This window comes from Gasterosteus aculeatus, chromosome 9 (assembly GCF_964276395.1).
Source record: "Gasterosteus aculeatus chromosome 9, fGasAcu3.hap1.1, whole genome shotgun sequence".
NCBI classification, from domain to species: Eukaryota; Metazoa; Chordata; class Actinopteri; order Perciformes; family Gasterosteidae; genus Gasterosteus; species Gasterosteus aculeatus.
The window spans coordinates 13286147-13313402 of record NC_135696.1 but is presented as its reverse complement, the minus strand read 5'-3'; the positions used below and the strand labels follow the sequence as shown (position 1 = coordinate 13313402).

The 27256-nt window shown below is 43.3% G+C and overlaps 1 protein-coding gene across 4 annotated transcripts in view; it reads right to left on the bottom strand.

Annotated features, from left to right (window-relative positions):
* Positions 1–24042, bottom strand: part of rptor (regulatory associated protein of MTOR, complex 1) — a 99341-nt gene extending 75299 nt beyond the window's left edge. For 3 of the 4 annotated variants that reach the window (XM_078108936.1, XM_078108937.1, XM_040186238.2), the window contains exons 1-4: positions 23505–24042; positions 22185–22359; positions 13511–13613; positions 10886–10968 (exon numbers count right to left, since the gene is read on the bottom strand). In XM_078108936.1, the coding sequence (XP_077965062.1) occupies positions 10886–10968; positions 13511–13613; positions 22185–22352 (354 nt within the window). In that variant the 5' untranslated portion in view covers positions 22353–22359; positions 23505–24042. The remainder of the gene's footprint in view (positions 1–10885; positions 10969–13510; positions 13614–22184; positions 22360–23504) is intronic. The other variant, XM_040186237.2, reaches the window with a different exon arrangement.
* Between the last annotated feature and the right edge of the window lie 3214 nt (positions 24043–27256).

Sequence of the window (27256 nt, the reverse complement as noted above, 5' to 3'; positions counted from 1 at the left end):
AAAGTAATCATCGTCACCTCTGCTTCCAACATCCTGAAGGAGAAAGCTGATAGTCTGCGAAGGATCAGGCGATGCACTTAACAGGAGATGACGAAGTCAAACCATATTAGATAACAGAAAACTCATTACACTCATTCTCCATTTATTATGTTTCTACTCTCACAGTATGTCAAATAACGCTTCATTAGGTCAAACGCATTTAAATGCGTTTGACTTAATAAATAAGTGTAATTTGACTGGCCCTGCTATTATATATTTCAAATGGAAATTACAATCGACGTAAGCGGTTTTGAAATGGACTAGACTAGAGCTTCAGAGCGACTTATAAGAGGGACTGAATAAGAGGCAAAAAAAAAAGCGGGTCACCGCATGAAACTCCTTTAGCCAATTGGAAAATGTGGCGTCTCGATGAGCTCTATTATCCGCAGCAAGACGATGGAATCCTGCCAGCTCAGAGGAAACTATTGCGTGACTGGCCATGACCTCTGACCTCTCTCGGATAGGCGTTACGCTGCCGTTGTGCGTTCCTATTTGCTTTTGTGCGTTCCTATTTGCCGTTGTGCGTTCCTATTTGCAGTTGTGTTTTCCGATTTGCCGTTGTGCGTTCCGATTTGCCGTTGTGTTTTCCGATTTGCCGTTGTGCGTTCCTATTTGCCGGTTGTGTTTTGCACTTCAGGGCCACCGTACTTAGCAGATGTATTGCGGGGGAACAACGGGTTTGCGCCGTTTGGACAAAAGGACACGCTCAACATAATTTTCACGTCGAAGAAACAAGCCAACGGTGCTGTGTGCCGCTGTAGGGCTCCGTGGCTCTGCAGACTGAGAAGTGCTGGTCGGCTGCAGCTGGCCTTTACAGGCTGTTGCTCACTGACTACGCGTCACTTTTGCTGCAGACGCCTCCTCACGTCACCAGCGTTGAGCAGTCGCAACCGCAAAGCCAGCGGCCCCTGACACACCGCTACGCATGGCCACTGCACGAGTAAAAACAGGCCATAGTAAGAGATGTAGTACTATTTGTGCTCCGCTGACTAAAGCTGGAAGGTCTTTTCACCACTGTGAGGGAAAATCTAGTCCTGGTGTCACACCTTAGACCAATTAGGGCGTTCATCCATTTGCAAAATGCTCTGGATCAACCTCCTAACATGCTCCCAGTGTGTTACTAATGGTGGGCCTGCTTAATGTAGGGATAACTGCTCGTGTTGACAGCCTGAGCCTCTATCTGTCCTCATTATGCCGACTGCGCTGCTGGATTGGCTGTGATAAATGGCCTCCTCTGTGCGCTCCCTTTTTTCCTGTGTGTACCCGCTCCGGTTTGCTCTTCCCTTTCATTTGTGTGAAATCTCACGGCCTCTGTGAACATCCGACCGAGGTGCCTTAATGCACGTTTCGACAACTCGAAGGCTGTTATCAGGTGTCTTCGGATCATCTTGCTGATTGATTTCATCAGTTTAATACGTTGACCAAGAACCATTTTTTCTGGCAGACACAAATTACATTATTTGAAAGCTCCCTGGGACTGAAGCCAAACTGCCACTTAAACCCTTGTGTGTCATGTAGAAAAACATAAGGCTCATTGTAAGATTTACACACGGGTAGCGAACATGACATTTAGCGGTTTAATGTGTAACCAAAAAAACATGGATCAGATTAGCTCTAAAAATTATATAATTCTCCTTGACACTGCAAAGTGTCACTGACCAGAGTGACGCGGTTAACAAGGCGTTCAGCCGATGACAAGCATGTCTGACAAATGAGACCAAGTTACGGGTGCACAGCTTTGGAGGAGCTGAACCACACAACTAAAGCAAGAGGACACTGCCAATTATCAATTGTGACGGTTTGACTTGAGCCCATATAAAATCTGACAGGAGTTGGTGCAGTTTGTAAAAGGATATCTGTCAGTAAAGGGAAGAGCTGGTTGCAGTTGTGCAGCGGTGTTGCATAAAGTCTCTTGAAGCCGTTATTATCTCTTTTCTCCTGGCTGTAAAAATTCCATTAAGAAGCAAACATACCTTGAAAAATTAGTTGAGTAATCTAGGCTCAGACTTCTTTTACATCATATAATGTATACATTTTTGCTATCACACTGGAAAGGTTGGTGTCGATGTCACGCTACGTGCATGTCCATTACGTTTAAGCTCAAGCATCAACTAGCAGCAGAGAGATAAGGGGAGAGGGGCGGATTCCTTTCTGGATAACTTTTAGATTTGAATGTGATTAGCAGTAATAACTGACACCCCTTGCTGGTCTTTCATGATTTATAGAGGCGGTCATGCTTTTCCAATGAGATGTCCTCGATCATAATACCAATCAATTGTAAAATGTCGTCATTTCTTTGGTTCAAATTTAGGAACCGGTAAGTCTTGGTGGCAGTTCAAGCCATCAAAGAGATTTTTTCAAACGGGTTAGATAAAAGGTTGATTGTAGGCCATATCATTGGTACGGTCAAGTGACTCAAGTTTCAGCACTCCCACAGCTCAGACGGGTATCAAAACATCAGTACAAAAGATTAACATCTGCATTAGAAAAGATTGTCTCTTTGCAAAAAACATCAGCAGACATGTTTGTTTTCTGGTCAATCGTATAAAAGGTTTTTGGCCTACAGGTACTCATCCTTGTGAGCATAAAAGCTGCCACAGTAACAGAAAATGGAGGACAGATGAGAGTTTCAGTGGGTGCACGGCCTAAAAGAAAGGCACACTGAGAAAATGAGAGAGGAGGAGGAAGCAGAGTAGATGTATAATGATCAATTGCCCGCTGCCAGTGGCAGTCTACAAACCCCTCTAATCCTCAAAAGACTTTGCCTTCCTTTTAATGATGCCGAGGGACAGGGAAGAAGAAAGAAACCTTGTAAAACTCTACATGGCTGTGCTTTAGGGTTCTGCAAGGATGTTCCTTACTCTCATATCGTGGAACAAGATCCAATGTGATTCACACACTTGAGCTCAGCAGGGTGCAGTTCATTTGGTGGGAACACATTCAATTAGGTACAAAAATCAGCATTTTGTCCAGGACAGGCCTAACGAGAGGCACGCTATCACGGAAAGCTTAAGCTGGGCACAGACTACCGGAGTTTCACCCTTATCCCTCAATCAGAGACAAAGTCTGGTGTGCGGCATTAGTCACTAGCGATGACTGGCCCGCATTACTATGCAGACTCATCTGGGGCCGCCGTGATTGATGTCCAGCCTGTGTGATACCTCGGAGTTACAAAAAAAAAAAAAGGTCAAAATCTGGCTGATACATCAGTATTAATAATATAGCTGGACAAGGAGCGAGACAAGCCGGCGCAGCTGACGGTGTTGCCAAGCAACAGTAAACATTTAAACGGACAGTTCAAAACACCTCCATTTGTCTGAAGATTAGAAAACCCGTCTGGACCTCGTCTCTCAAAACGCAGTCTCTTCCAGGCTCGTTCAGCACTTTGCTTTGTCTCACTGCAAAGCGTCACGACCACAAGTTGTTATTCCACCTAGTTTAGTCCCCATTTTGTCTCCATCTGCATCCCACGCTATCATGTGAGGTTTTTCGAGGTGCTGCATTGATCCACGGATAACAGTTGGCATAACCGTCCTTGGCTTGTTTAGTTTTACCATTGAAGTGCAGCAACTACTTTCCGTTTTAAAACCGATTTCAAAGCTCCTCTAGTCTGAGCACGACTTTAGATCGGCCGCTGTGGGGAGTCTGAAATATCAAGGCCATGCATGACAGAATTACAGGAAGACCAAAGACTCAAGAAAAGCTTTTCACCCGTGTGTTTGCTTCCGTCAAGTGAGTCAGAGCCTATTTAACATCTCAATAGTCTACCGCAGTAGTGTTTCTTTTCTATCCTGTTAATGAAAATGTGTCTGCATGTTTCAATGACAAAGAACTAACAAAAACGTTTTGAAATCGCATGAACAAAGTCAATACATATTGAATCTGCACTTTAAGAATCAATGTTATAATGAATCAGAGCCAATTCAAGTCCATAACCGGGCCATATGTATGCCTTCTCCACTATGGGAACTAACTGGCCTTCGTTCATTTATTGAGAAAAGGCTTCCTTTATCGCCGTTGTGCTGAGTGATTCCCTTTGATGGTGGACAGCGAGTCATGTGGTAAAAGGCCACTGCTGGTCAGCTCACCGATGCAGACATCAACCGCGGCCTCAGGAGAGAACGTGTTGAAGGCAAGAAGGACATCAGAATGGGGGGGACAGGGGAGTCATTAGTGGAAGACTGAGGGTGGACAGTTGTCCTACTAATTGGTGTAAAGTGAGAGGGGCGGGTCCCCGCAGCCAAAGTGAGGGACAATCCAGTTGACTGACAGTGAATAGAATTTGACGTGGAGGATGCTGGGAGGCGGCTGAACAAAAGTGTGGAGTCTCAGTGTTCTGACATGAAGACTTTATAGAGGGACGCACAGACTGATCCCACAATGTGATGAGTGCTTAATTGAAGAACTCCAACTCTTTCATTGAACCCACTTCAGGCTTTTTAAAAAAAGAAAGACTCCATAATTATTATCAATCTGTGCAGCCTGATTATATCTGATCTGCTGTAGGAAAAAACAAGGAGCCCTCCAGCTCAGTCGCTGTATTGACAGCAATCATTGTTTAGAGCAATAAAGAACCACATCTACAACGAGCTGACTAACAAACCGCTCATTACTTAAATAAATAGTCACACTGTGCAGCCGAGGCCTCTTCTCAATTCTTTGTCACGTTCAAAGCAGGAGCAACTGAAACTAACATCACACATGCCGTTGTCGTATACATACGGCACACTGGTGATTACAGAGACTTCTGGATGTCAGTGCAACTGCAGCGAAGATGTGAATCCGTATTATAGGGTGCTTTGTCTGCAAAGGGAACATGTGGTCCTCACGAGATCACGCAGAAATTGATGGTCGCTCGGCCAAATTCTTCCACGAGTCCTTGTGAAATAGGTAAGACGTCAGAGGACAGTGACCACGTGGGAGAACCACTGCAGCCGTTGAGCTGGGTGAACATGGCGGCACCGATGTGTCACAATAGCTTACAAAGACAGCCGGTGTGCCAACAGGGCGCTAGTTGCTAAACAGACAAGACGTTCATGCAGTTTATTAGAGTGCGGAAATTATGAGATCTCGCTCACTGCAACTGTACCGCGCAGGTCAAGTCCCGAGCACAGTTCCTGTGCCTAGCTTGCCAACTGCTGAGCTAAGTGAACGGGCTTTAGCCCCAAAGTTTGACCATAACGCTGAGAGTCAATAGTTATAGCGCCAAACTGCCTTTCAGATAGACATTTGAACTCAATGCGAAGGTGAAAAGACAAACTGAATGCTGAATTTCATCTATGGCTGGTTGGGTGAAGTCGTGTTAAATATAAAGAACAGAAACCTGCAGACTGTGCAGCTCTCGGTGATCAGTGCGTGACGGCTGAAGCAGGGTGACATGCGTGATGTGACTCAAGACTTGCAAAGACAATAGAATGTCGCAGGCACCGGCATTGTATTTTTGTTCAACAAGGACACCCTGCTCCAAAATTATCCTTCAACACAACGATGCACCCGTGCCCACATGCTGCCCGGCAGGAAGCCTGCTGGATTGAGATCCACTGGCAGTCAGGGAGCCACACATTTGAATACTTCACTAGAATAAAATACATCCCTAATTAATTGCAGGTGTAGGTCTTGGCCTCCTGTGATGTCCCCTCCTGCTTTGCCTCCTCGCCACAAGGTCTATGCCAACACAGGCACACATATAATAAGGTCTTCGACATGCTTGAGTAGCGTCAGAATACAATAATACAACAACAATAAACAACCCTTGTCCATTAGTCTCAGAGCACAGCGGATACTTCGGCTCGCTGAGTGCGGATACAGAGCGGTGAGTCAGTCGACACAGCAGCACCAGGGAGGGCAATTCACAACTGGCACTAGCTCACCTTAATAGAATCAATGTTAATGTAATTGTCAATCTTGCCATGACAATTATTCACTTGCCATGTTATCAATTATTGTTCATACAAAAAATGGTTTTAAGTATGCAATGGTACAGTCCAGAGTGGGGCTGTCCGGCTCTTTGGGCTAATGAGTAAGGTTAGCAGTGGTGGGAAACAATAGGTTGCAACATACTTAACATGAGTTTATATTCCGCCAGCGAAGGAGGCCGATGAGGTTTCATTTCCAGGGAGACAATCAATGCTTACTGTATGCAGACCGTACTTACTTACTCAGCAAGCCCCGGTGCATAATACAACCTCCACTGCAGAACATCAACAACCTTCAGCTTCCACAAACCAGAGTTAATCTCCATCCTTCCATCACTGGATGGCTTGAGGCGTCCAAACTTTAGTGTAGTGAGATTTATACGAGGTGATCAGCAGCAGCGAGAGCTGATCAATAATCTCCCTCTCATATGGTACACACACACACACACAAGTATATGGCAGCGTTGACCTGTAGCGCTCCTCAGCGGCCCGTTGTTTGTCGTTGTATCGGCTCTCCATAAGCTTTCTCGCGGACCAATGCCTTTCTCCGTGGCTGCTATGGGAGGAGCTGTTAGAGGCGATCGTTAAGACTTTGTCCTCGATGCGTTTCTCACTCCCCACAGACCGGTCGTCCATTGCACCAAGATGGGATTCCAGTGATTTGAACGCCGTGAGGGGGTCTCCCCAGAGAGATGTGTGGTGGGAAGCGTGGCGTTGGTTGTTGAGCTTTAAGTGTGAGACCCGGTAACCACTGAAAATTCTGAATGAATAACAGAAATAAGTATTTCACGGTGATCCACAGCGATTTGCTAATCCATCTCGTAGTTCAACCTAATTTTGAAGACACCGTGTGCTACTCGCCCCCAGTCTGCTTTTTATGCTCAGTCAGCACACATTGGCCCACTAGATGTGACCAACCCACAATTCCCTATTACCGGTCAAGCAACCGGTGCACAACACCACATGTTATCATCATGATTTCAGTTGTTAATTTGCTCATTAGGATTTTTTGGGGGGCGACAATCAAACAATAACCATTATCTTTGTCCTCATGTACAAGAGTGGTAAATTATTCTGTTGTAATACTACTACATTTCATGAAAACATAACAGTCCTTCACACCAAACATAGGAGAGAAATAATATCGCTTCAGAATCCATTCAAACTGTCACTATACCAATCCCACAACCATTACAACCCGCCATTCCTAATTTAATATGGTACTTTCATCGACAGGCAGCTAATCGCTGAATCCACCGTCCAGAAGGATGAACAAATACATTACATTACATTACATTACATTACAGGTCATTTAGCAGACGCTTTTATCCAAAGCGACTTACATTACACTTTTAAACCCATGGCTTTTTCACATTTTCGCCCGGGGAGCAATTAGGGGTTAGGTGTCTTGCTCAGGGACACTTCGACATGGAACATGGGGCAGCCTGGAATCGAACCAACAACCTTGTGCTTCCCAGCACACCTTCTCTAACCCCTGCGCCACGACGACCCCGTAAAATAAAACAGGAGACAGTACTGCCCTTTGATTGTTGCCAGTAAGTGATGAGCACATCTTGGTGGTGTTTCCAGGGCGATAAGAGAATACCTCAAAACTCATCGGTAGTGGTGTTTGAGCTGCGGCTCACGGATTCATAATGCAAAGAGAAGTGGACTACAGAGGTGGACACAGAGAGATGGAAGAGTCCACAGAAATAACCTATAGTGGCCACATATGTGGCGTGAACCTGTCTGACAGCTCCAACATGTTGAGCAACCACTGCATGACTTTGAAATGAACATTTGACAAGACAAGTGCGGCGCTTTTCATCTCAGCGAGCATCAAACATCCAGCCGGTCAAGAGGGTGGAATTTTACACCGCAAAGGGTGACATGCAAAGAGAAAATGAAACAGAACGAGCAAAGCAGGGGAGGTGTGTTAAGGCGGAAAGCTCAAAGAGAAGTAACTCAATCGCTTCTTGTGAAACAAAAATCAGCCCAAGGTTGAATCTGGTCTGTGATCCAATGTAACACCGTGCAGCCACACTCGATAATAGCCTCCGCAGCAGAGAAAAGACTTTGGACAACAACAACATCAAACACAAAGTGAATCCAGAAGTTGCACACAGAAATTGGGATGTACCAGTATTGGATATTGAGTATCGATGCGTAACTGTACTCATGTACTCCTACTCGTAACTACTACAGCACCCAATGTGCCATTTTAAAGGGGTATTTTAATTCAAATGCACCCATTTGTTTGAAAAAGGTTGACAACCTGTTTTGTGCAAAGGACGAACCCACAAATACTCAGAGACTCTTTCCTTTTTGAAGTATGTTTCATACAGCAAGTGAAATTAATCATTAATTCATATTATATATATTGTAGAAATGAGAAACGCGTGTTGGTTTTGCTGTTCTTAGCAATCACATGTTTCTGATCAGCATGCACAACGTGATTGTAGTCACATGTTGCAAATACAAATAAAACCACATACTCCGAATCAGTACTTCTGAAATAGGATTGACACAAAAGATCAAAGTCGTTATGATCCGTTTTGACATTGAGGTTCACCTTAAATGACGCTACTTTTCCTTCACTAATTATGTGGAGAATCTATTTTTTCCCGGCATCTTGAATCGTAATGTCATTCACAAGTATATATTAGGATCCTGTATTATTGTCCTGCGTTTGCTTGTTTCTTGAATATTTTTAGTAAAATCACACACATATGATTGTGAAATTAAGGGTTTACAGGAATATCCATCAAATACGTAAATATTGTTGTTGCTCGGGGAGTCATTTGTCTAAATGACTCATTTGGGTATTTTCTCTGCAGTGTTAATACGGTTTTGTTGAGCCAGAAGAAATCAATATATAAAGTGTAACAATGTGCCCATTTCTGCGCCAGCGAGCACACTGCGGGCTGTGAGAACAGTGTGTGTGGGCGCGCAATTGGAATCACATGCATTCACGGTGTCCACAGCAACTAATAAAAACAACGGTGTAGAGAGTCAATTACACAATCCGAGCACAACGAATGGCAATTGCCCCCAAAAAAAAAAAAAAAAAAAATACACTGATGATACACTGATGAATGAATGGTTAACCATAGAACTATACCACATCGTGCTGTGATTTGTAACAGTAACAATCCCAAAAGGTCAAAACATGTACACAGGTGTAGAGAAATGACAGCGCTTCCAAAGGAGTTCTGTAGCGGAGCTGTACGGCGCCGCACTGAGCGGATTCAAGTCTTGTCTCATCACGAAGGCTACGGGACAATCTGCCGCACAAAAAGTAGTTTTCTTTGCTAAAGAAAGTGAATGGACAGGGGCCAAGACTGTGTCTGCCTTTTACTGCGTTTTCTGGCTAAACACAGTAAAGAGTTAATGCAAGAAGTACAGGGTTGGATTTATGATGGCGGGTTGGCACAGTTTTTAACCCCCTGGGCGACTCAACTGCATCCCGACTGAATTGATTTTTTTTTCTTTTTTCTCTAATGTTTAGCAACTCCACCTATCCCAAAGTAACTTTTAAACAATTCTCAATGCGGTGGCAAAGCAGGTAAATAGCTGCTGTGTAATCGATCTCTTTGTCATCAGTTTATGTAAGGTGTGTTGGCGATGCTGCACAGCTCCGAATCCGTAAGCTGAAAAAAAAGCTTTCTCACCCTCCCACTCCTCCTCCTGCACTCCCATCACCATTCACTGTTGACCTCCAGGGTCAACCGGGCCTACATTCCTTTGGCTGCTCTCTCCTGGGACGCCCATTCCTCCACCCCCTCGTACCTCATGCTTTACTTTTGTACTATCTTACCAAACAGCCAAACATTTGGGTTTTTTTCCCTTTCACATTTTCACTACAAGATATTTTTAAATGGCTGCATTGGGTTCTGCAGCTTTAGACAACAAGATGATATCCACTTTGACGCAGAAGCAAAACAAAGCCTTTTTCAAAAGGATTGAAAGAGAAAAGGCACGATTAAATCTATACTTTCTGTGCACATATAATACATTCGCTGGAGGTTTAAAATCCAATTCAAATCCAATATCTACAATTGCAAAAAAAAGAGGCTCGAATCAGATTTCATGTGTTTGCTTCTCACAAGATGTTTGAAATAGCAGGAAGTGTAGTGGAAAGCATATGGACACAAGTGAAAATGTCAGGCCAGAGCAAGCTGACCACCACAAACCAAAAATGCATTCTGCACTCAAAACGCATACATACAATTAATTGGGAAATGGGTCGCATTTTTTGGGAAATTTGGGAAACAATGTCATAAGTGACTTGAATCAAACAGATTTTGCTGCGTGATCAACCGGTCCGGTTCAATACTAAATGCTAATATGCTCATGGTGGATGCTCAAGTGGTAACTTTTCCCATTCAGTCACTTGAGCAGTGAGTATTATACTAAATTTATACTAAATGCAATCGGGGAATAGTGGAGGAGCCACAGTATAAAGTATACAGTCTTTTTCCTTTCTCACCACTGACAGCAGTTCCACCTCGACACGTGGAAGCCGGAGAACCCGGAGAGAACCCACGCAGACACGGGGAGAACATGCAGACTCCACACAGAAAGGCCACTGGGTGGAATCGAACGCAGAACCTTCTTGCTGTGAGGCAACGGTGCTAACCACCACGCCACCGTGCCGCCTTAGTAAGGTTCATAGTGTGGAAAATAGGATACTCTGGATAGTTTGCCAACATCTATAAAACAATTTCCAATCCATTGTTGAAAATACCAAGCACAAATCAAATGAGTAAAATAATATGATCACGGTGAAGTTCAGGAATGTATATAATATTGGAAGCATTTTTAAAGGAACGTTGTGTCATTGTGTGAATGAGTCAGTTGATGTGTGTCCATGTTTTATTATGAGCACACCCAAAAAAAGGAGGGAGGCTGGTTCATGTGAATCGGCTCACCCTGGGTTGCCAGTTTTCATATTGCTTCTGCAGATTGGCCCCAATGGTCTCCAGGGCTTTCTGTGGACTCATCGACAGAGGATCTGGCAAAAAGAGAAGAAAAACAGTGTTAGCACACTGCAATCACACACGACATTGCAGAACAAAACCACTGCTGTTCAATTTGGAGCGGAATACCCAGACTGAATGTCATTATTCACCATTTTTCATTGCTATCAAATATTTTCCAACTAATCCAAAAAATCAGGTTGTCAACATTCGAGTAAAAGACACTTGCATAATAGTTTATAATATCGGCATTAAAGGATTTCTTCTTAATTAAATCAAAAGCAGTGTTTGGACCAACAACAAAAAAGTGGTAGCTTCTTAGGTTGACACACTGATCAGAATAAATTTATGTGATAAGAATAGCAGAATATAAATTCAGGACAAATCATACTGCACTCGGCAGGCAGAGAAGAATGTATTGGTAGAAGCTGAAATGCTGTATCCTGAAAATTAGACCACTTCTCTTATGATGAATGACTGGGTAAAAGAACAATCACAGCAAAAACTAAAGATGTGTTTGGTGAATGAAATTATAACGTATCATTTAGTTTATTTCATTATTGAGGTAAATGTAAATCAATCAATCTTTTATTTCAGACTCAAGCACACACACACCACTGCCAAAATATAGCCGTTGTGTTGTACCTTAAACAACATGGTGGATGGACGACCCGAGACTCAAATGTCGTGTTTCACCCATGTTGCCATCTGATGTGCATTATCCCGTTTTACACCAGGTGCGCTTCATGAACTTTTTAAACTTGATCGCTCAATCTACTGATTTATCCTTTTAAATCATTTTGGGGTGTTGTTCTTTGAGACAAATGTCTCAAAATTGGGGTGGCAGGTCTGCACATCGTCAGCGTCCTCAACAGCCACTGGGAAAGTTGCGGAAACTTCCAACTGTGTTCCCACTTTAATGTGCTCTCCGCACTTCAAAACGTCAAGCAGTGTCAGAGGACCCACACAATGGTTTTGAGGTTCCCTTCAACAGAGATGTTACTCTGGTTTTTGTTCCGTGTCATGTTGTGTGGTTCGGGTGGGGAGGGGGGGGCTGCTTCATCCTTGGATGATGGAGGCCTTATGAACTGAGCTCCCATGAGGATGACAGAAGGCTTCCAAGCGTTACAAAGTAAAAGCTAAACTTTTGCTATTGACTTTAAGTTCACACTACTCTTGCATGGTTTACCACTACCCAACGACCTTTGAACCCTGGGCTTTTCTGCTTGTTGTTAAACCTGTTATCTACGGGCCTTTAGCACAGACACTCTCATAGTCGTAACTAGGAATGCATTATTATTTTCCGGATGAGCAACTACTAGTGCTAATGGCCTGAGTTTCCTCACATGCCCACTTTACATAATGATAACCAATAATTTACGCGTTATAGGTTATAATATTGCTATATATATATATATAGAAAAAATATATAGAAGACATGCGTGTATGCTTCTGACTGTTATTGTGTTTATGTCATTTATGGTGTTGGATGGATTTTTAATTAAATACTTATCAGCTGTTAAGTACTAGTATCAGGATGTTCAACCCTGATTGAGGTCCTTAATCCCTTTCTAATATGTATCTCTAAGTCTCTAAAACTCAATTTTAGAAGATTTACATTTGAACACGTTCTTGATAGTGTTTTAATCTACCTTCACATTACTATTTTTACTGAGCAGAGCTTGAATGCATCATAATGCAAGTCTATGCGGACTCCATCAACGTTAGGTGATTTGATTTAGCAGGACCGTAGGTCAGGAAAGACCCCGTAGAGTCCATGGACAAGTCTCAGCGTGCATAGTAACAAGGAACAATGCAACATTTAATGTGTCCCAGCAGGGGACCGTCGTTCCTCTGCGGTTTATTTTGACTCGACATTTGTGACAAGTCAAGGACTTTATGCCCTTTTCACTTAGCGCCAAAGAGCGAACAAATGTGGTTGTTGTCAGTGTGTCTGATGTATCCGTCTGCTCCGAGCAGCCATAAATTGATAATGCACAAAGATGTATTATGCACACATAGGCAGCCGGATCTCTAATGTCGGTGCTATTAAAACAGCTATTTTTGACCTTCGTTGTGTACATTAAGTCTGTGGATTTGCATCTGTGCCACAATGTATCACTTATGCCTGAGAAAAGGCAGAAGGCAGCACAGTTCAGAATGTACATATAGTAACTGTGTGTAGGATTTAGGGATGTTTATTGGCTGAAATAAAAGACTCGGTTATCTTTTTGTTACTTGGATGAAGCGTTTATATCTACATACGGTTTCCTCTCCACGGAGTACGGCGTGTTCTACCGCCGTGTTTCTACATCTACAGAAGTCCTCAACGGATAAACCCAAACCAGAGCTTTAGCATCGTTAGGTTACCTGAAGGCCAACTGAGCTCTACAAACCACTTTGAAAGGGAGGGGTGAGCAGAGGGTTTAATATAATTCCATTTGCAACCTCAACCTCACAGATTTAACTTGACACTACTCCTTTATGAAGAACATACTTCACCACCTCCCACACTTTGTGTTGCGGTTGAGCGCTGGTCCATTTTGCGACCATGTCGCCACGTCTGTGGGGACTCACCTATCCAGCACTCCAGTCTGGCGCAGGGGGAGGTCTTGACCACATCAGGAGGGTCCACTCCCACGTTGAGACACAACACCAGCGCTACACTCACCGTCTTCATCTGTTAGGAGAGAGGGGGGAATCGTCACATCACTTATGTGCTATAAATTCATGGATTCATTTAAAACACAACATTACATCTTCATTCAGTGACTGAGCACACGTGCTTCTCTTCAGTAAACGGTTCTCCGCTGCTGTTGGCAACCGAAGCTCTAGCGGAGCGGAGAAGGTTAAGTGTTTCGCCCTAGAGACACTCCACAGTAGTCTTTGAGAAAGGAGTTATTCTATTCCCCTCCACATTTTCCCAATCGGGTCCAAAGACCACATTATGTTTAGTACTCCATCAAGGTCCCTAACCTGCAGTCTCAAGGGTCTGTCGCCGTCGACAGACTGAGACCAGGCAAGGTAATGACCCTCGACAAAGAGCAGCCCCGGCAGAAGGCGGGCAGAAAAAGAAATGGAACAGCCATAGATCCAAGTGTCATGTGGCATGTCCTGACACAGCCAAAGACACACAAACACACAATCAGCTGTTATGCTAGAAAGAACTTCATCTAACACTTTTTCTTAGTGCACCATCCACAGCACAGAGACAACACCCAATAGCAAGCTAATCAAGGAGAATAATGAAGATTAATTCTAAAAGCTGTATTTGTCACCAGTGTCCCATTACCTGCCCTGTGAAATATGAATTTCCCGAGAGACGTTGTCTGTGTGTACGGTGGCGTCCCCGCTCCCCCCCTCGCTTTTTATGCGTGTAACGGTTGTGCCCCTAACATTGACGCGTCAAACAAAGTTGTAAATCTTCTCGAGGTTCAGGCAGGCCGAGCCATGAAAAATCAACATTTCTGATTAACGGTGGATGGGTTATCGGTGGGCGAGAAAAATATATATATTGTGTAGAAAAAATAATAGCTTGTTACACAATCATTGTCCGCTCTGGAATGAACCTCATGTGAGTAATGTAGTGTCGCTAGAAGCCTATAGGGGCAGAGTGTGAAGGGGGGGGGGCAGAGAGTAGCAGTCTGTCACCTATACCGGGTCAAAGTCCCGGGTCCAAGTCCCGGATGAGAAGAGAGCCTCGCTGCCAACGTGTGTGCAGCACAGACAGTTCATGCACGAGGCCGGAGAGCAAAGCTCTCCATCCACCACATTTACATCATCATCTTCATCAAAGCACAGAAGCTTTACTTTGTGGCTCGCTAGGTACAGTGAAGAAGTCGCTGGGCGATGCTTTGTTTTCCCGGGTTATCTGGGATTCTACATTGTGTACAAAAGCAGCATTAGAGGTTATTTTGGCTTCATTAGATTATCTGCTTCACGTGTGTCAACATGAAAAGTGAACCCTGTGTCCCATATACTCCCTTATAAACCATCTATAGTCATGTTCAGTATACGTTTATTTTTTAGCTCAACCACTGCCCCGCACTGCCGCCGTGTATTGTTGTTGCCTCAGTCCTCTGTACAATAACACAACAAATTCAAAATTAGGAAAGAATGCTTGAAGTTTGATTATCTTAATACTGAGGGTCAGGACTGACAACAGGATACACACTTTGTACACCACTGCCATGTATGCAATAGGACCATGTGACCTTTTCACAGGTAGTGTTAGATGCTAGATGTGTGTAATTTAGCACTAGAGAGCACACGTGTGTACACAGCGGGCTACGTGACATGCTGTGGCTGAGCACACCGGGCACGGTGGTTGTGAAGGCGATTAAGGTGCCCCCCCCTCTCCTCCCACCAGAGTAAAAGGTCAGCTCGCTAGTGGGCAAAACAAGACAAGCATCCACACACACACACACACACACACACACACACACACACACACACACACACACACACACACACACACACACACACACACACACACACACACACACACACACACACACACACACACACACACACACACACACACACACACACGTGTTTCCCTTCCCATTATAAGGGGGGGCACAGGTTGGGTACCCAACTAAATGCGTACAACCCTTAGCCTGGTTACTTTGAGCTAACCGCTAACTTTAACAAGGAAAATAACAAGATTTGAATCTTCAAGGGAAGGTTAATTTGCTCTAGCAGCAGTATGTGCGCCAACAAGGCCCGAGAATCCATGCGTGCGCATCGTATGCTTGGCCAGTTATTTCTAGAAAGCAGGGAACTGACCTCCCCAAGACGGCCTTTATTGTTGAAATGGAATGAAAAAAAATGAGGGCCGACGCACGAGGTCTGTGCTCAGCACAAGCTTGAGGGATTTTAACGTTTGCTCTACTGCACAAAATAAAGCTTCAGTCTTCAAAAGGCTGTTACTAAAAAAAAAAGAAAAAACACAAATAAAACATAATTTCCAGACCCCACTACTTCACTTTCACAGCCTTGTTGTGTATACTTTTGCTGTGGTTATTGGTGTGTAGTTGTTTGACAAACATTATTTTAGATTTATACGTCTGGCTACACAAATGGCGATAATTTGTATTATATATATTTGTTTGTCAGAGCTCATGTTCCACAACAATCCAATTGAGCCAAAGAGACTCAAACGGCCTCCCCAGTCACCGCGTCCCAAACTCTGTTTGGGTTGATGGGACGAACTATAAAGATGTTGACTTGCTCCATCATTTAAAGAACTGGAGCCTTTCCTTCCAGAGTGATCTCATGCCCCGCCGCACACAGTGCAGGACCTCTGCTGCAGAAATTTCAATAATTTCTCCAGCTGTTTGGATAGCGGAGTCTGGCCCAGAGGCCATTTGATATGAAATAAAGAAAGCTGTGATGTGGATAGCATCCAGTAACTATTCCCTGTTTGAGCTCATTACATAATACACAAGTGTATGTGGCATTTGAATAAATATGTGTGCCTGTTCTCCAATAGTCTGCAGGGACTGCAAAGCATCTACACCGATCTCCTTAGACAAACCAAGACACAGACTCAAGTGGGAAGAACAAACCAGGACAGGTTTGCCCTTTAAAATGAAACCACAGACGTTAATGTTGTGGCAGGCAAAATGACAAAGAAAACAGTGGACTCTCTTGAGGAAATGCTAAACTAGTACACAGAGGAGCGGAGCACGCAGGTAAAACCTCAGTGTGTGTTTTTAAAAAAACCTGTATTTTTTACTGAAAATAAACAAATACCACAGAAATTGGTGCGTCACAAAGAGGTAGACAAACGTGTGACTTGAGGGACTCATGGCACCATTGTGGTATCATGTTCGTGCCGGGCCTGATAACTACGAAGGGACTCAAGATGGCTGGGAAAATTATCATCCTAATATAATCAACCCTGATCAAATAATTCGTTTCCGTCCAGCATCCAACACAAGCAATTTACAATCTATTTGATGTTCATTTGCATGAGAATAATAGAGATGGATGAATGGAAAGTGAGCGTGATGCAATGGGGCATCTGAGTGTGAAGGCACACAGATGTGGTCCACATTATCATACTTGATTTATCTACTTGTTTATTCCACATATCAGCGGATACACGGAGGAAATAAAAACGGTGGGAACAAAAACAAGTGGTTCATTTATCAATCAGGTTGGGAAAACAGAGGTTTGGCTGTGAGGTGGCAATTAGCAACAAGCATGGCGGCTTAACGGCAATGAATCTGTGCGAGTGTTCATCTTGTCTCGGTTGATATTATTGCGCATGAGTGACGGTTTCAAGCGTAGCGTCTTCTGCCCGAGAAGGTTTAGCGAGTGGAGATTTTTGTGCCACGCAGACAATGACCGAGTCGCCAATGAGGGCTAAAAAGCATTTGATTGACGGCTAACGTAGAGGGTTTAGCAGATCTTGTTTACCTGGTTCGAGGCTCATTAGACTTGATTCCTGTTACGGAGTCAGTTGGCAAAACTACCACGGATTGTAATTTGTACCTCAGAGACCCACTGTAAAGGTCAGGCCAAAGGTTTTCCTTATATTCATCAAGGTTTAAGTTTGAAACCGGCTTGTATTTACTTTATCTTATTTCATCAATCTAGACTCGAGTACAGGTTGTTCTTACCGTTCTTAGTGAACAGCACAAATGCCAGTGCTCACCATTTAACAAGTTAACTCCGTTAACATTTTCTGTTTCTCTCTGCCAAGGAGCCCTGTGAACCGGTTGACTGCCTGCATGTCATATCTTGCAACCTCCCACTTACAATCTCTATCCTTTTATACAAGGTTACAAAGGGATTAAAGGAAGGGAATGCTGCCAAAGTTGATATAGAGTGGGTGAAATAAGTATTGAACACGTCACCATTTCTCTCAGTAAATATACTTCCAAAGAAGCTATTGACATGAAATTTTCACCAGATGTAGGTAACAACCCAGGTAATACATACATACAGAGAAACCCAAACAAAGAAGTTCAGAAATAAAGTTATGTGTAATAATGTGAAATGACACATTTTTTTAATTGAAAACTGAGATTTGAGAAAGCTGAGGAAGGAAGAAGGAGAGCAAAGTGATGGATCCCAGTGTGAACAAATACCTAGAGACCATTTTATATCCAAATCCAATTTTAAAAAAGGCAAATATTCCAGAGCACAGGGATTCACATGAATGACTTAATCTGTGTTAAGTAGAAAGAAGGTAGGGCTAGAGGAGAGACAAAGAACAATAAGACACGCGTGTGCTGTCTGCACGCATGTCTTTCTGTTGGGGTTATAATTGGTCGCCCTCCTCCTCTCATTAATAACTGCACGGGGCCCCGGGGACTTTCCGGGCTTTTCCCTCGACAACCTTTTAAGACTCCACCCAATGCCCCCAGCAGCGCTCGCTGCGTCGATCAATGGCCCCTGATTATTCCATTTGTTAGGCCCACAATAAATGGACGTTCGAACAATGGAGGAGGGCATCGATCTCCTCCACGAGTGCTGGACGGTAGCCGGCAGCAACAAGTCCGATGCTGGAGAGAAGCGGCTCACCAGAGCTCCCAAGAGATGCCCGATAGAGCCGACACGCCAAATGGCAGCAGCCACTGGGCGTCTGCCTGGACGAGCAGTTTGACCTTCAATTATACAAACGCTAGTCAGACACCGACCTGCTCCTTTCTCACGTTGTGGCACATATTAAATTACAAAAAAAAACTCTCCAAAGCTACTTTTTAAAACTTTCTTACCATTAACTTAGGTGCTAGTTCTTGTTTGATGATCGCCAGGAAATAAAAACAATTTGCAGAGGAACAAGCGATTCGATTTCTTGAGAGAAAGTAAAAAGATATACAAACGTTAAACCCTGCATTTCCCCTGTGCTCAGCAGTACCTTTCGCATTGAGTCTAAAAAAACTAAATGAAGTGACGCATCAACAGTGACAAACTCATGTGCTAGTTCTGATCCTCGGCTACGATGAAATAAACGGCCTTAACTACGACAATGTGCACAGTCTATGAAGGAGGCAGTTTGGAGCCCTCACATTTACAGATGCACATTGATGTCATTAGTGTATTTTCTGTTTTTGCGATTATAGAAAGCTACAGTTCAGTTGAAGGTTGTCAGGCCATCGGGCTAAAAACCAGCATAACATCGGGTCGATAAAGGTGAAAGCCTGTGCTGCAGGCATCACATCTTATCAGGTCGAGGTTCATGTTGGTTTGCTAAACCACACTGCAAATTGTATTCTATTTTTAGTTTTTTAACCTCTTTATCTTTTTAATGACTACTTTTCTTCTATGTTTCAATCGATGTTCTTAACTGTTTAAAAACATCAAAACATAAAGCAAGATTTGCAAAGGTTTTATGTGAAGCACTTTGAGTGGCGTTGTTGTGGAAATCTGCTATACAAATAAAATTGCCTTGTCTCCTGACAGATATCTTGTTCCATGTTCACTCACTCTGAGAATGCCTAAATCACCAAGATACATCAAACTGGTGTGTTTTCGTGATGGAAACCAAATCAATAGCATATAAAGTCGATTGCAAACCTAATCTTACTCATTCACTTCCTGTCATGGTGACTTTTTTTAATTGCACACTGGAGTCTTTATTGAGCTGTCAAAGTGATGATTAGAACCTCCCCTCTGATCTTAATTTCTTTTACTGCACGTAATATTGCTGTCAGAAATAACACTGTCGCCTCTTGATAGCCGTCTAATTAACACTTAGATAGATTTGTCATCTGAAGTAAGCCCTGACCTTGAGTCTAATGTACAAAGCTGATAGCTATTCATTCGCTACATCTAGAAACGGTTATCGTTATTTAACTTGGCAGGAGCAGTTACACACAATAATGCTGCAAAAATAGTGGGACACACAAACACTCGTGCACAGTTGCAACAACATGTACACACATCTGAATAACTTTCATTGGCCCTACAGGGGGTAAAAAACAGACCATTTTGACCAATGGGTCACAATCTCTGAGAGCGAGTGTGTGCCCGTGTGCGTGATTGGGTTTGTAATTTGGAGTGTGCGAGTCCAGAGGAGCAAGACCTATGATTTCCCACAGTGCACGACATCATTTACAGCCCACTTGTACGCCTCGAGCTTCTATCAACAGGACCGGCTGTCCGCCTACCAACTTGACATCGACATCCCCACTGTGGACAATGCTGCTGCTGCTGCTCGTCCCCTAGAATCATCCGAAGCGGTTATGTGATCATCCCCCATCAACAACGGAAAACTGAATGGACAAATCTGCAGCATCATTTCATGGGCTCTATTCTTGTGACAAAGCAGCAACCGGTGGAAGAGGCGATCCAACCAATTTTATTTTCTGGTCCTTAAAGCTCCTGCCCGTCTGTGTGGGGTGTCTGTTTTTGGATTAATATCAGTTTGCCGACAGGAAAAACACAAGGATAGCAGGATAACGCTTGAAATGTAAATTGACCCAATTAAAGCAGGAACAGTTGTAAACAGATTGATCTATAAATGAGATGATGTGTGACGTTTGCAGTATATCTTGTCCAAAGCTGCTTTATTTTCCATGTCTCGTTGAGTTCATTAAATGCCTTCGCTTTTCTGGCGAGCAGGAAACACACGTTGGTTCATCTGCAGCGTCCAATTTACAAAGTGACGCACAAGCGTGTGTCGTTACGCACGGCGTTCATTAAATCAAGACTGCGACAAATCAACGACACACAACGGCACACAAGCCAGACAAGTCAGTTATAACTCATCCTACATTTTCTAGTGTTTTTTCTTTTTGCTAAAAAGTGCAGAAATACAAATCAACAAAGTGGATCTGCACCCATTTCAAATTACTCACCAAAACTAATGAAAGAAAAAAAAATCTATTTCAAATTTGTCATTTTGCAGTTAAAGGCATTGTCTTCGACAGGTGTACAAATGAGGATCTTTGGCCTGATAACACTTTTAGCAATGAAAAACATTTCTCCATTGACTCCACATGACTTTGTGATGAAAAATTTCCATCAGTTGCCAGCTTCTATTACCCCTTAAATCCACACTAGGGACACACTTAATGTTGTCTCATTAAACGTTTGCCAGGAGCTCAGCGCTGGCAGCCACTGTGATGTAATTCCACCGATGTCTTAACAGCAGCGAGGTGATACTTTTTTTTGGGGTGAATTTCTACAATAAATGCAAAGTTTTTGAGGGTTATGCATAACAAATGTATAATTGTCCGTCGTTATGATTTGTAGCCGCGAGGCCATGAAAGACGCAGGTCGGTGGCACTGCAGCGAATGCGACGACAGCTTTATGAGAGTTGAAACACACTGTGGCCATTCATTACACGTAGCTTTGAGGTTCCCCTGTCAGCTTGGTATGAGCAGCCTCCAGCAGAATGAAATGAATCGGCACCATAATAAAGACGAGGGTAAGCAATGATTTGCCACTGCGTGCTGGCTGTTAGAAGACTAATATTGCCTTAAAGCACAGTGTTGAGAATTAGTTTTTGATTTTCTTTAGCAGATTGAAATTGTGAGAAATGGCACTACGGAAGGCCAACTAACCAATCATACTCATCGCCCTTTACCGGACACATTTAGGACCAACTTGGAGGACCTCAGTCATCCTTCAACATCCTTGGCTGCTAAGCTCTGACATAAGAATTACAAACCTCATATCTTGCACATCTGTCAGGTAAATAAGAAGCTACAGCCAGATGTTGGATGGCTTAGAATAGAGACTGAAAATAAGGCCAACCAGCTAGCTCGGCTTTATCCAAGATACCAGAAGAGTTTACAGTTAATTAGCTAACTTTAAAAGGTGCTGATGGACTCTTTTTAAGTTGTTTCCAGTCCACATGATGATCCACTGTAATCAGCTGCTAGTTGTAGCTCATCTGATTGTCACGCTACTAACTTTTTATAAAATAAATTGATGTATGTAAATCCCCCCCCCCCCCCCCCCCCCAAAAAAAACAAAGACACAATGTACTTGGAAATGATTAACTAAATTCCTCTATTCCTGATTTCAACAGTTTTTCTAAGACCAGATAATAGACAAGATGAGATAAGCAGTAATGTCTGGTATTTAGGTAAATTAATGTTTGTTCCAACATTAACATTGTCTCCGGGGTGACATTTGAAAACAAAAATGCAGCAATTGCTCAAGGGTGCAAAAGTTATTCAAATCAACAATTCTGCATGAACTCGTTTGGTGGAGCTAAGAGACCCACAGCCTCCAGAACATATCCGCCACATGAAGAATCGCTCCGTAGATAAGCAGAAACGTTACCCTGTCCTTCATCCTCCAGCTCTGGGCCAAAGCCTTGGAGCCTTCAATCTTCTCACAGTGGCGTTTCTTCATGAAGGCCAGCGGGAGTTTCCAGTCATTCATGTCGGCCTCCTCTTCCTCAGCGAGGCCCACGGCCGGAGAATGAATCAGGTCTGCGTCCATTTTCATCAGGGCCCTGCAGGAGGGGGGCGGGACTTGTTAGTAACTCACTTGTTAAATTGAGTTAAGTTGGTTCAACACTTGCGAATATAATAACTTCAGCCGCGGCTGATACGTCACTAAAACAATAACAGTGAAAATGGCGGATGCATTTTTCACATCACAACTTTGCCGCTGAATGTGTAAAAACTGTGTAACGCCTAAAACAGTGTGAATCAGGAAGACATTGAGCAGTATTGGTAAACCTGAAGAGTGTATGGGACAAAATTAGGGTCACTTAAATGGGATTGTGGATCCAAAATAATTAAAAATAAGTGAAACTGTGTATCACACCGTGATGCTTTTTGTTACTGACCTTATTACATAATTGGGTTGCACTAGGAATATTGTTCAGTTATCTCATCTCAATGATGACATAGTTCATGATTAAAAATTGTAATAACATGGCAATAATATACTAATTTAAGTGGTTTTGCAGAAACACTTCTTCCTTAATAAGGAAGATATCTCACAAAGGCTTTATACTACACATGAACAAACTTCCACACGAAGGGCTTCTGGTGCAATTGCGATGTTTCAAGCAGACAATTATCTATGAAACACTATCTAATGCAAGTCTGCAGGAATTAATAAACCCTGTAATGCCTGTACTCTAAAAACCTCTCTAAACAGGTAAACAACTTTTTTTTTCTCAATCCAATACTGAAAGATGGATTTTCGAAACTGCTGGAGTTTCCAGTACACGACACAAACAGTTCCTTCGAGTCAGATAACTCCGGCTATGAGTCACGTTGAAGGCTACCAGCCTGCTGCGTGGAATATAAACCACAACAACGACGACTGACACCGAACCCACGCGCATCTGGAGCGGTCCTGCGTCCAGGTTTGTTCGCGCGTGGGGCCGAAGCTGCCCAACGGGAGACGAGATATTAGTACGGGACCGGCTGTGATCCGCTGCCGACGTTAGCCCAGCTAGCTTAATGCTATCGAAGGGGGGAAAAAAGTCGCGCGGATAATTTGACAGCTGTCGCGGTCAAGTGTCAAAACTACAGGACGAACTGCTGCTATTTTTTAAAAAGAGACGCGTGAAGCGGGGGGCGCGCAGACGTGCGGAGTGTGGCGCTAGTTGTAGAATGAGAAGCGTGCAGATGCGTGCAGGACCTTGGTGCGGTGGAGTTATCAGCCCGAGCTGGGGAACCTCTCCGTCTGCGGACGATGACGGACACGGTGGCGCAAATGATCCTGGTCAGGAAGTTGTAGGGCAGCGTCCACAACCTGTATAGTATGTCAAACCCGTCAAACCCGAGCTGGACGGGTGCGTGCTTGCAGGGGAATCTGCGGCTTCTCTCCCCACGGCTCTTCGCTATGGGAAGGGGCTGGAGACGGGGCCCATCTTCAAGCGGACAGTCTGCCACAGCCACACGAAGCGCCGGCCGCACTCCTCGACGTCTGGGACCGCGAGGTCTTCTTCTGCAAACTGGCGAACCCGGTAGCCGATTCGGTGTGATGGTTTGGCCGGAAATAACACGCAAACCCCCGAGTGTTTCGCCGCAGAGTCACTTCTTCAGCACTTCTGCAAGGGCGCAGCCATCTTGGGTTGCACCCAGAATGCACCGTTGCGGCAACGAGGCTGTCACGATACGTCACCGGCCCGCTCCTGTCACTCACCCAAACACACTTCAGCTTCACAGTATAAGCACTGAAAAGTTACATGTCAACTTTTCAACAAAAGTTATGTGTATTTTTCCTATTTCTTATTTTATCATTATTATAATTATTGGTTATGTAAATACATATCCCAAATGCCATTGAGTTCATATTTAAACTTTATCCATTTGTATTTCAACCATCATGTGTCGCTACGGTCAAAGAAATCTGCCCTCAGGCCTTCAGAATCAACAGTAGCTCAAATTGAATTCAAACGCCACGGCGTTAAGATCTCCAGTGCGAGGCTACAACAGGGCTACAACGTCAGCACGTGGGCGTGTTTTGATGACCCCGTGGCGACCTCAACGAGCTAATTCATTTACTGTAGATATACAAGCAGTTTTTTTTCAATCTACGATGGCTGATGGAGGAGATCAGATCAATTTGGTCGCAGATATACTTTCAAAGGCATTTTCAAGGCAGACTTTTCAACGTTGAGTTGAGGCATGTTCCTCTGGTAGGTCCTATGGCCGTCTAGTAATTCCTAAAGCTTCACTCCACAATAAAATCACCTCAAAGGAGTTGAAAATTAAAACAGAATCAATGTCAATGAAAAACATTCAGATTAAAGAATATATTTGTCTGTGTTTTATTTTTCAGGGGAGCTTTTTTGACGCTAATGTTTCCATTTTCAGTTCAGGTCTTTTTTCAATACCAAAGTTATAAAAGCAAAATGATATTAATATTGTTGTAATATTACACAGAATGTTTTCCACACTTCATCACGTCATTTTATGTTTGCTGCTAATCATAGAGCGGCATTACCATTGTTGCCAACTTAATGGAGTTTGGTTGATTTAATGGCCCAATAAAGACGTGCACAATGTCTCCCCTCTGTGTGATGGGTTGGATGCTGAGCCAGTTTATCTCATAGCTGCATGTATCAGAAAATAGCTGCGGAGCAGCTGTTCCAAAATCCCTCACTGCATGTGGGAGTGTTTTAAAAGTATCCTGTGCTTTATTTAAGACAATGATGTACCCTCCCAATGGTGACTCAGATGCACAAAACATTCGGGGCTGTAAAAAACTCTAAACTGTAAAAAAAAAGATAATACACCATCCTTTAGAGCCATTTGAATACATTTAGAATTGCCATAATTAGACTAATACAGCTGTGTAATTCCATAGTCAGAGCATTTCTGTTGCCTCCATGTAGCTGTTAAAATGGCGACGGCAGTGCAAACAACAACAGTTTCGACTGAGCCAACGGGTTTAGAGCAGAGCGCCCACTATGAGCAAACCAGTGAGTCACGTTCACACGCAGAAACATGCGCTAAAAGGCACAGACAAATCCAAAGCGCTCTTAAAATGCGTATAACCGTTTTAAAAATTGCACACAATCACATTTTTCAATAAAGATTTTGTGTAGATATTTCACACACACGGGGGTGTAGGATATTAAAAACAAATTGACGACCCGGTTCATAAAATTAATAAAAATGCATATAGTGTACACCAGAATACAGCCATAATTCTGAAACTGTATAATCCATGAAGTAATGACAATATTGTAAAACCACTGTAATTCTGCAACTGTAATAGAATGATACCAATGTACAGTTATGATTGTGTTTGATGTAATGTAATCAACTGGAATGCATGCATGTAATACAATGCATGCAACAACTGATATTGAATTTCTGGAATGAAAAGAACTTTGTTCTTCTCATTCAGTCAGCAGGACTGATGGTAAAGCAAATTGTACAGTTAAAGCTAAAATAAAGAAAATAATGACTAGAATGGAAAGAATCTGGGACTACACAAGTAATGTTTAAATTTGCACAAAGACCAGGAGGAACACCTGGGAAGAGCACCAACACACACACACACACACGTACTTGGCACCCCATTGTGCTTCTCTATTCAACAGCTGACCAGGGAATCCTAATCTTCCAACAACTCGGATCCCCGATCAGTCTGGTCACAGGAACTGTGAGATTCACAGGATCAAGAAGAGTGTGGATCTAAGTACACGTCACTGACGCCCACTACGCGTCGCCTGACCAAGGCTTTGATAACAACAGAGGTTTCAACAGAGAAAGAGGACGGGGAGGAAGTATCCACTCATGCATAATCCCACAAACACTTTTTGTACAAGTTATTAACACACCACTTTCAGATTGAGAAAAGGGACAGAAACCCCTCATTGAAATCTATGGTGAGACCAGCGGCTCCTCAGCTGAGATGTTCTTTTTACCACAACACCCTCTCTTTTATTAAAAACATTTGATTTTAACCTTTTGATCTGCGATCACCTCTGTCCGTCCGGCGTTTCTTCATTTTTGAATACAACAGGGGCCAGATAGCTAAAACTAGTGAACAGCGTAAAACCAATTTAATCTCTGTGAGTCCTCACAAGGCGTGACCCCTCTCAGTTGTTATTATAAGAACATTGATTTTTTTTTTTTGTTTTGAAGTCAAGGTCAAAACTAAATATAATTGGAATATGGCAACATTGAATAATACCATGTCCAACAGTACGTTTGCTGTGTACAGCCTAGCATTTCTCAGCTCCTGCATGAGTCAAGTGTGTAGTTGAAGAGATTTGTCCACAACATCCCTTGCTGCAGCGCTTCACACTCATTTCTCAAACAGCAGGAGCTACAGGTTTGTTTTTGAAAGCAGATCACAGAGAGAAAAAGTTGTCCCATTTGTCCCGGAGTCAAAACCCGTCACCGGTGTGTTGTCACCCAGGCACTCTGCCGAGACGTTACTGAGAGCAGTTGAACTGGGAAAGTACAACAAACATGTACCAGTTCATTCTTGGTCAAAAAAGATATTTGCTCTCGGGCCTTTATGACTTTAATCAAGCACAACACGTTCTGCCTCAGGCACAAAGCACGACGCTGTGCCGAACAGCTTTCTTTGGGCTGTCAGCTCGTGAGAAAAGATGAAATGTTACAACAGATGAATAGAATTTTCCCTGAGAGACTTTTTTTTTGTGACATATCAAAAATACCTTTATCATCACTTTGTGCATAGAGGTGAGGCCGGGGTGAAGGGAAACGTCAAACAAACACAGGACCTTCGCCCAGTTCAAACTATTTACTTCAGTCGTCTCCGGGTTTTAAGGTTGACACCAACGTATCGTATTACTAATTTCAATTCTCGTTGAGCCTTTTTAAAGTTCAGTAATTGTACGCAATCAGAACAGATGGATTTGTGTTTACGTTGATCACACTGTGACATCCAAGGTCATAGCAAGA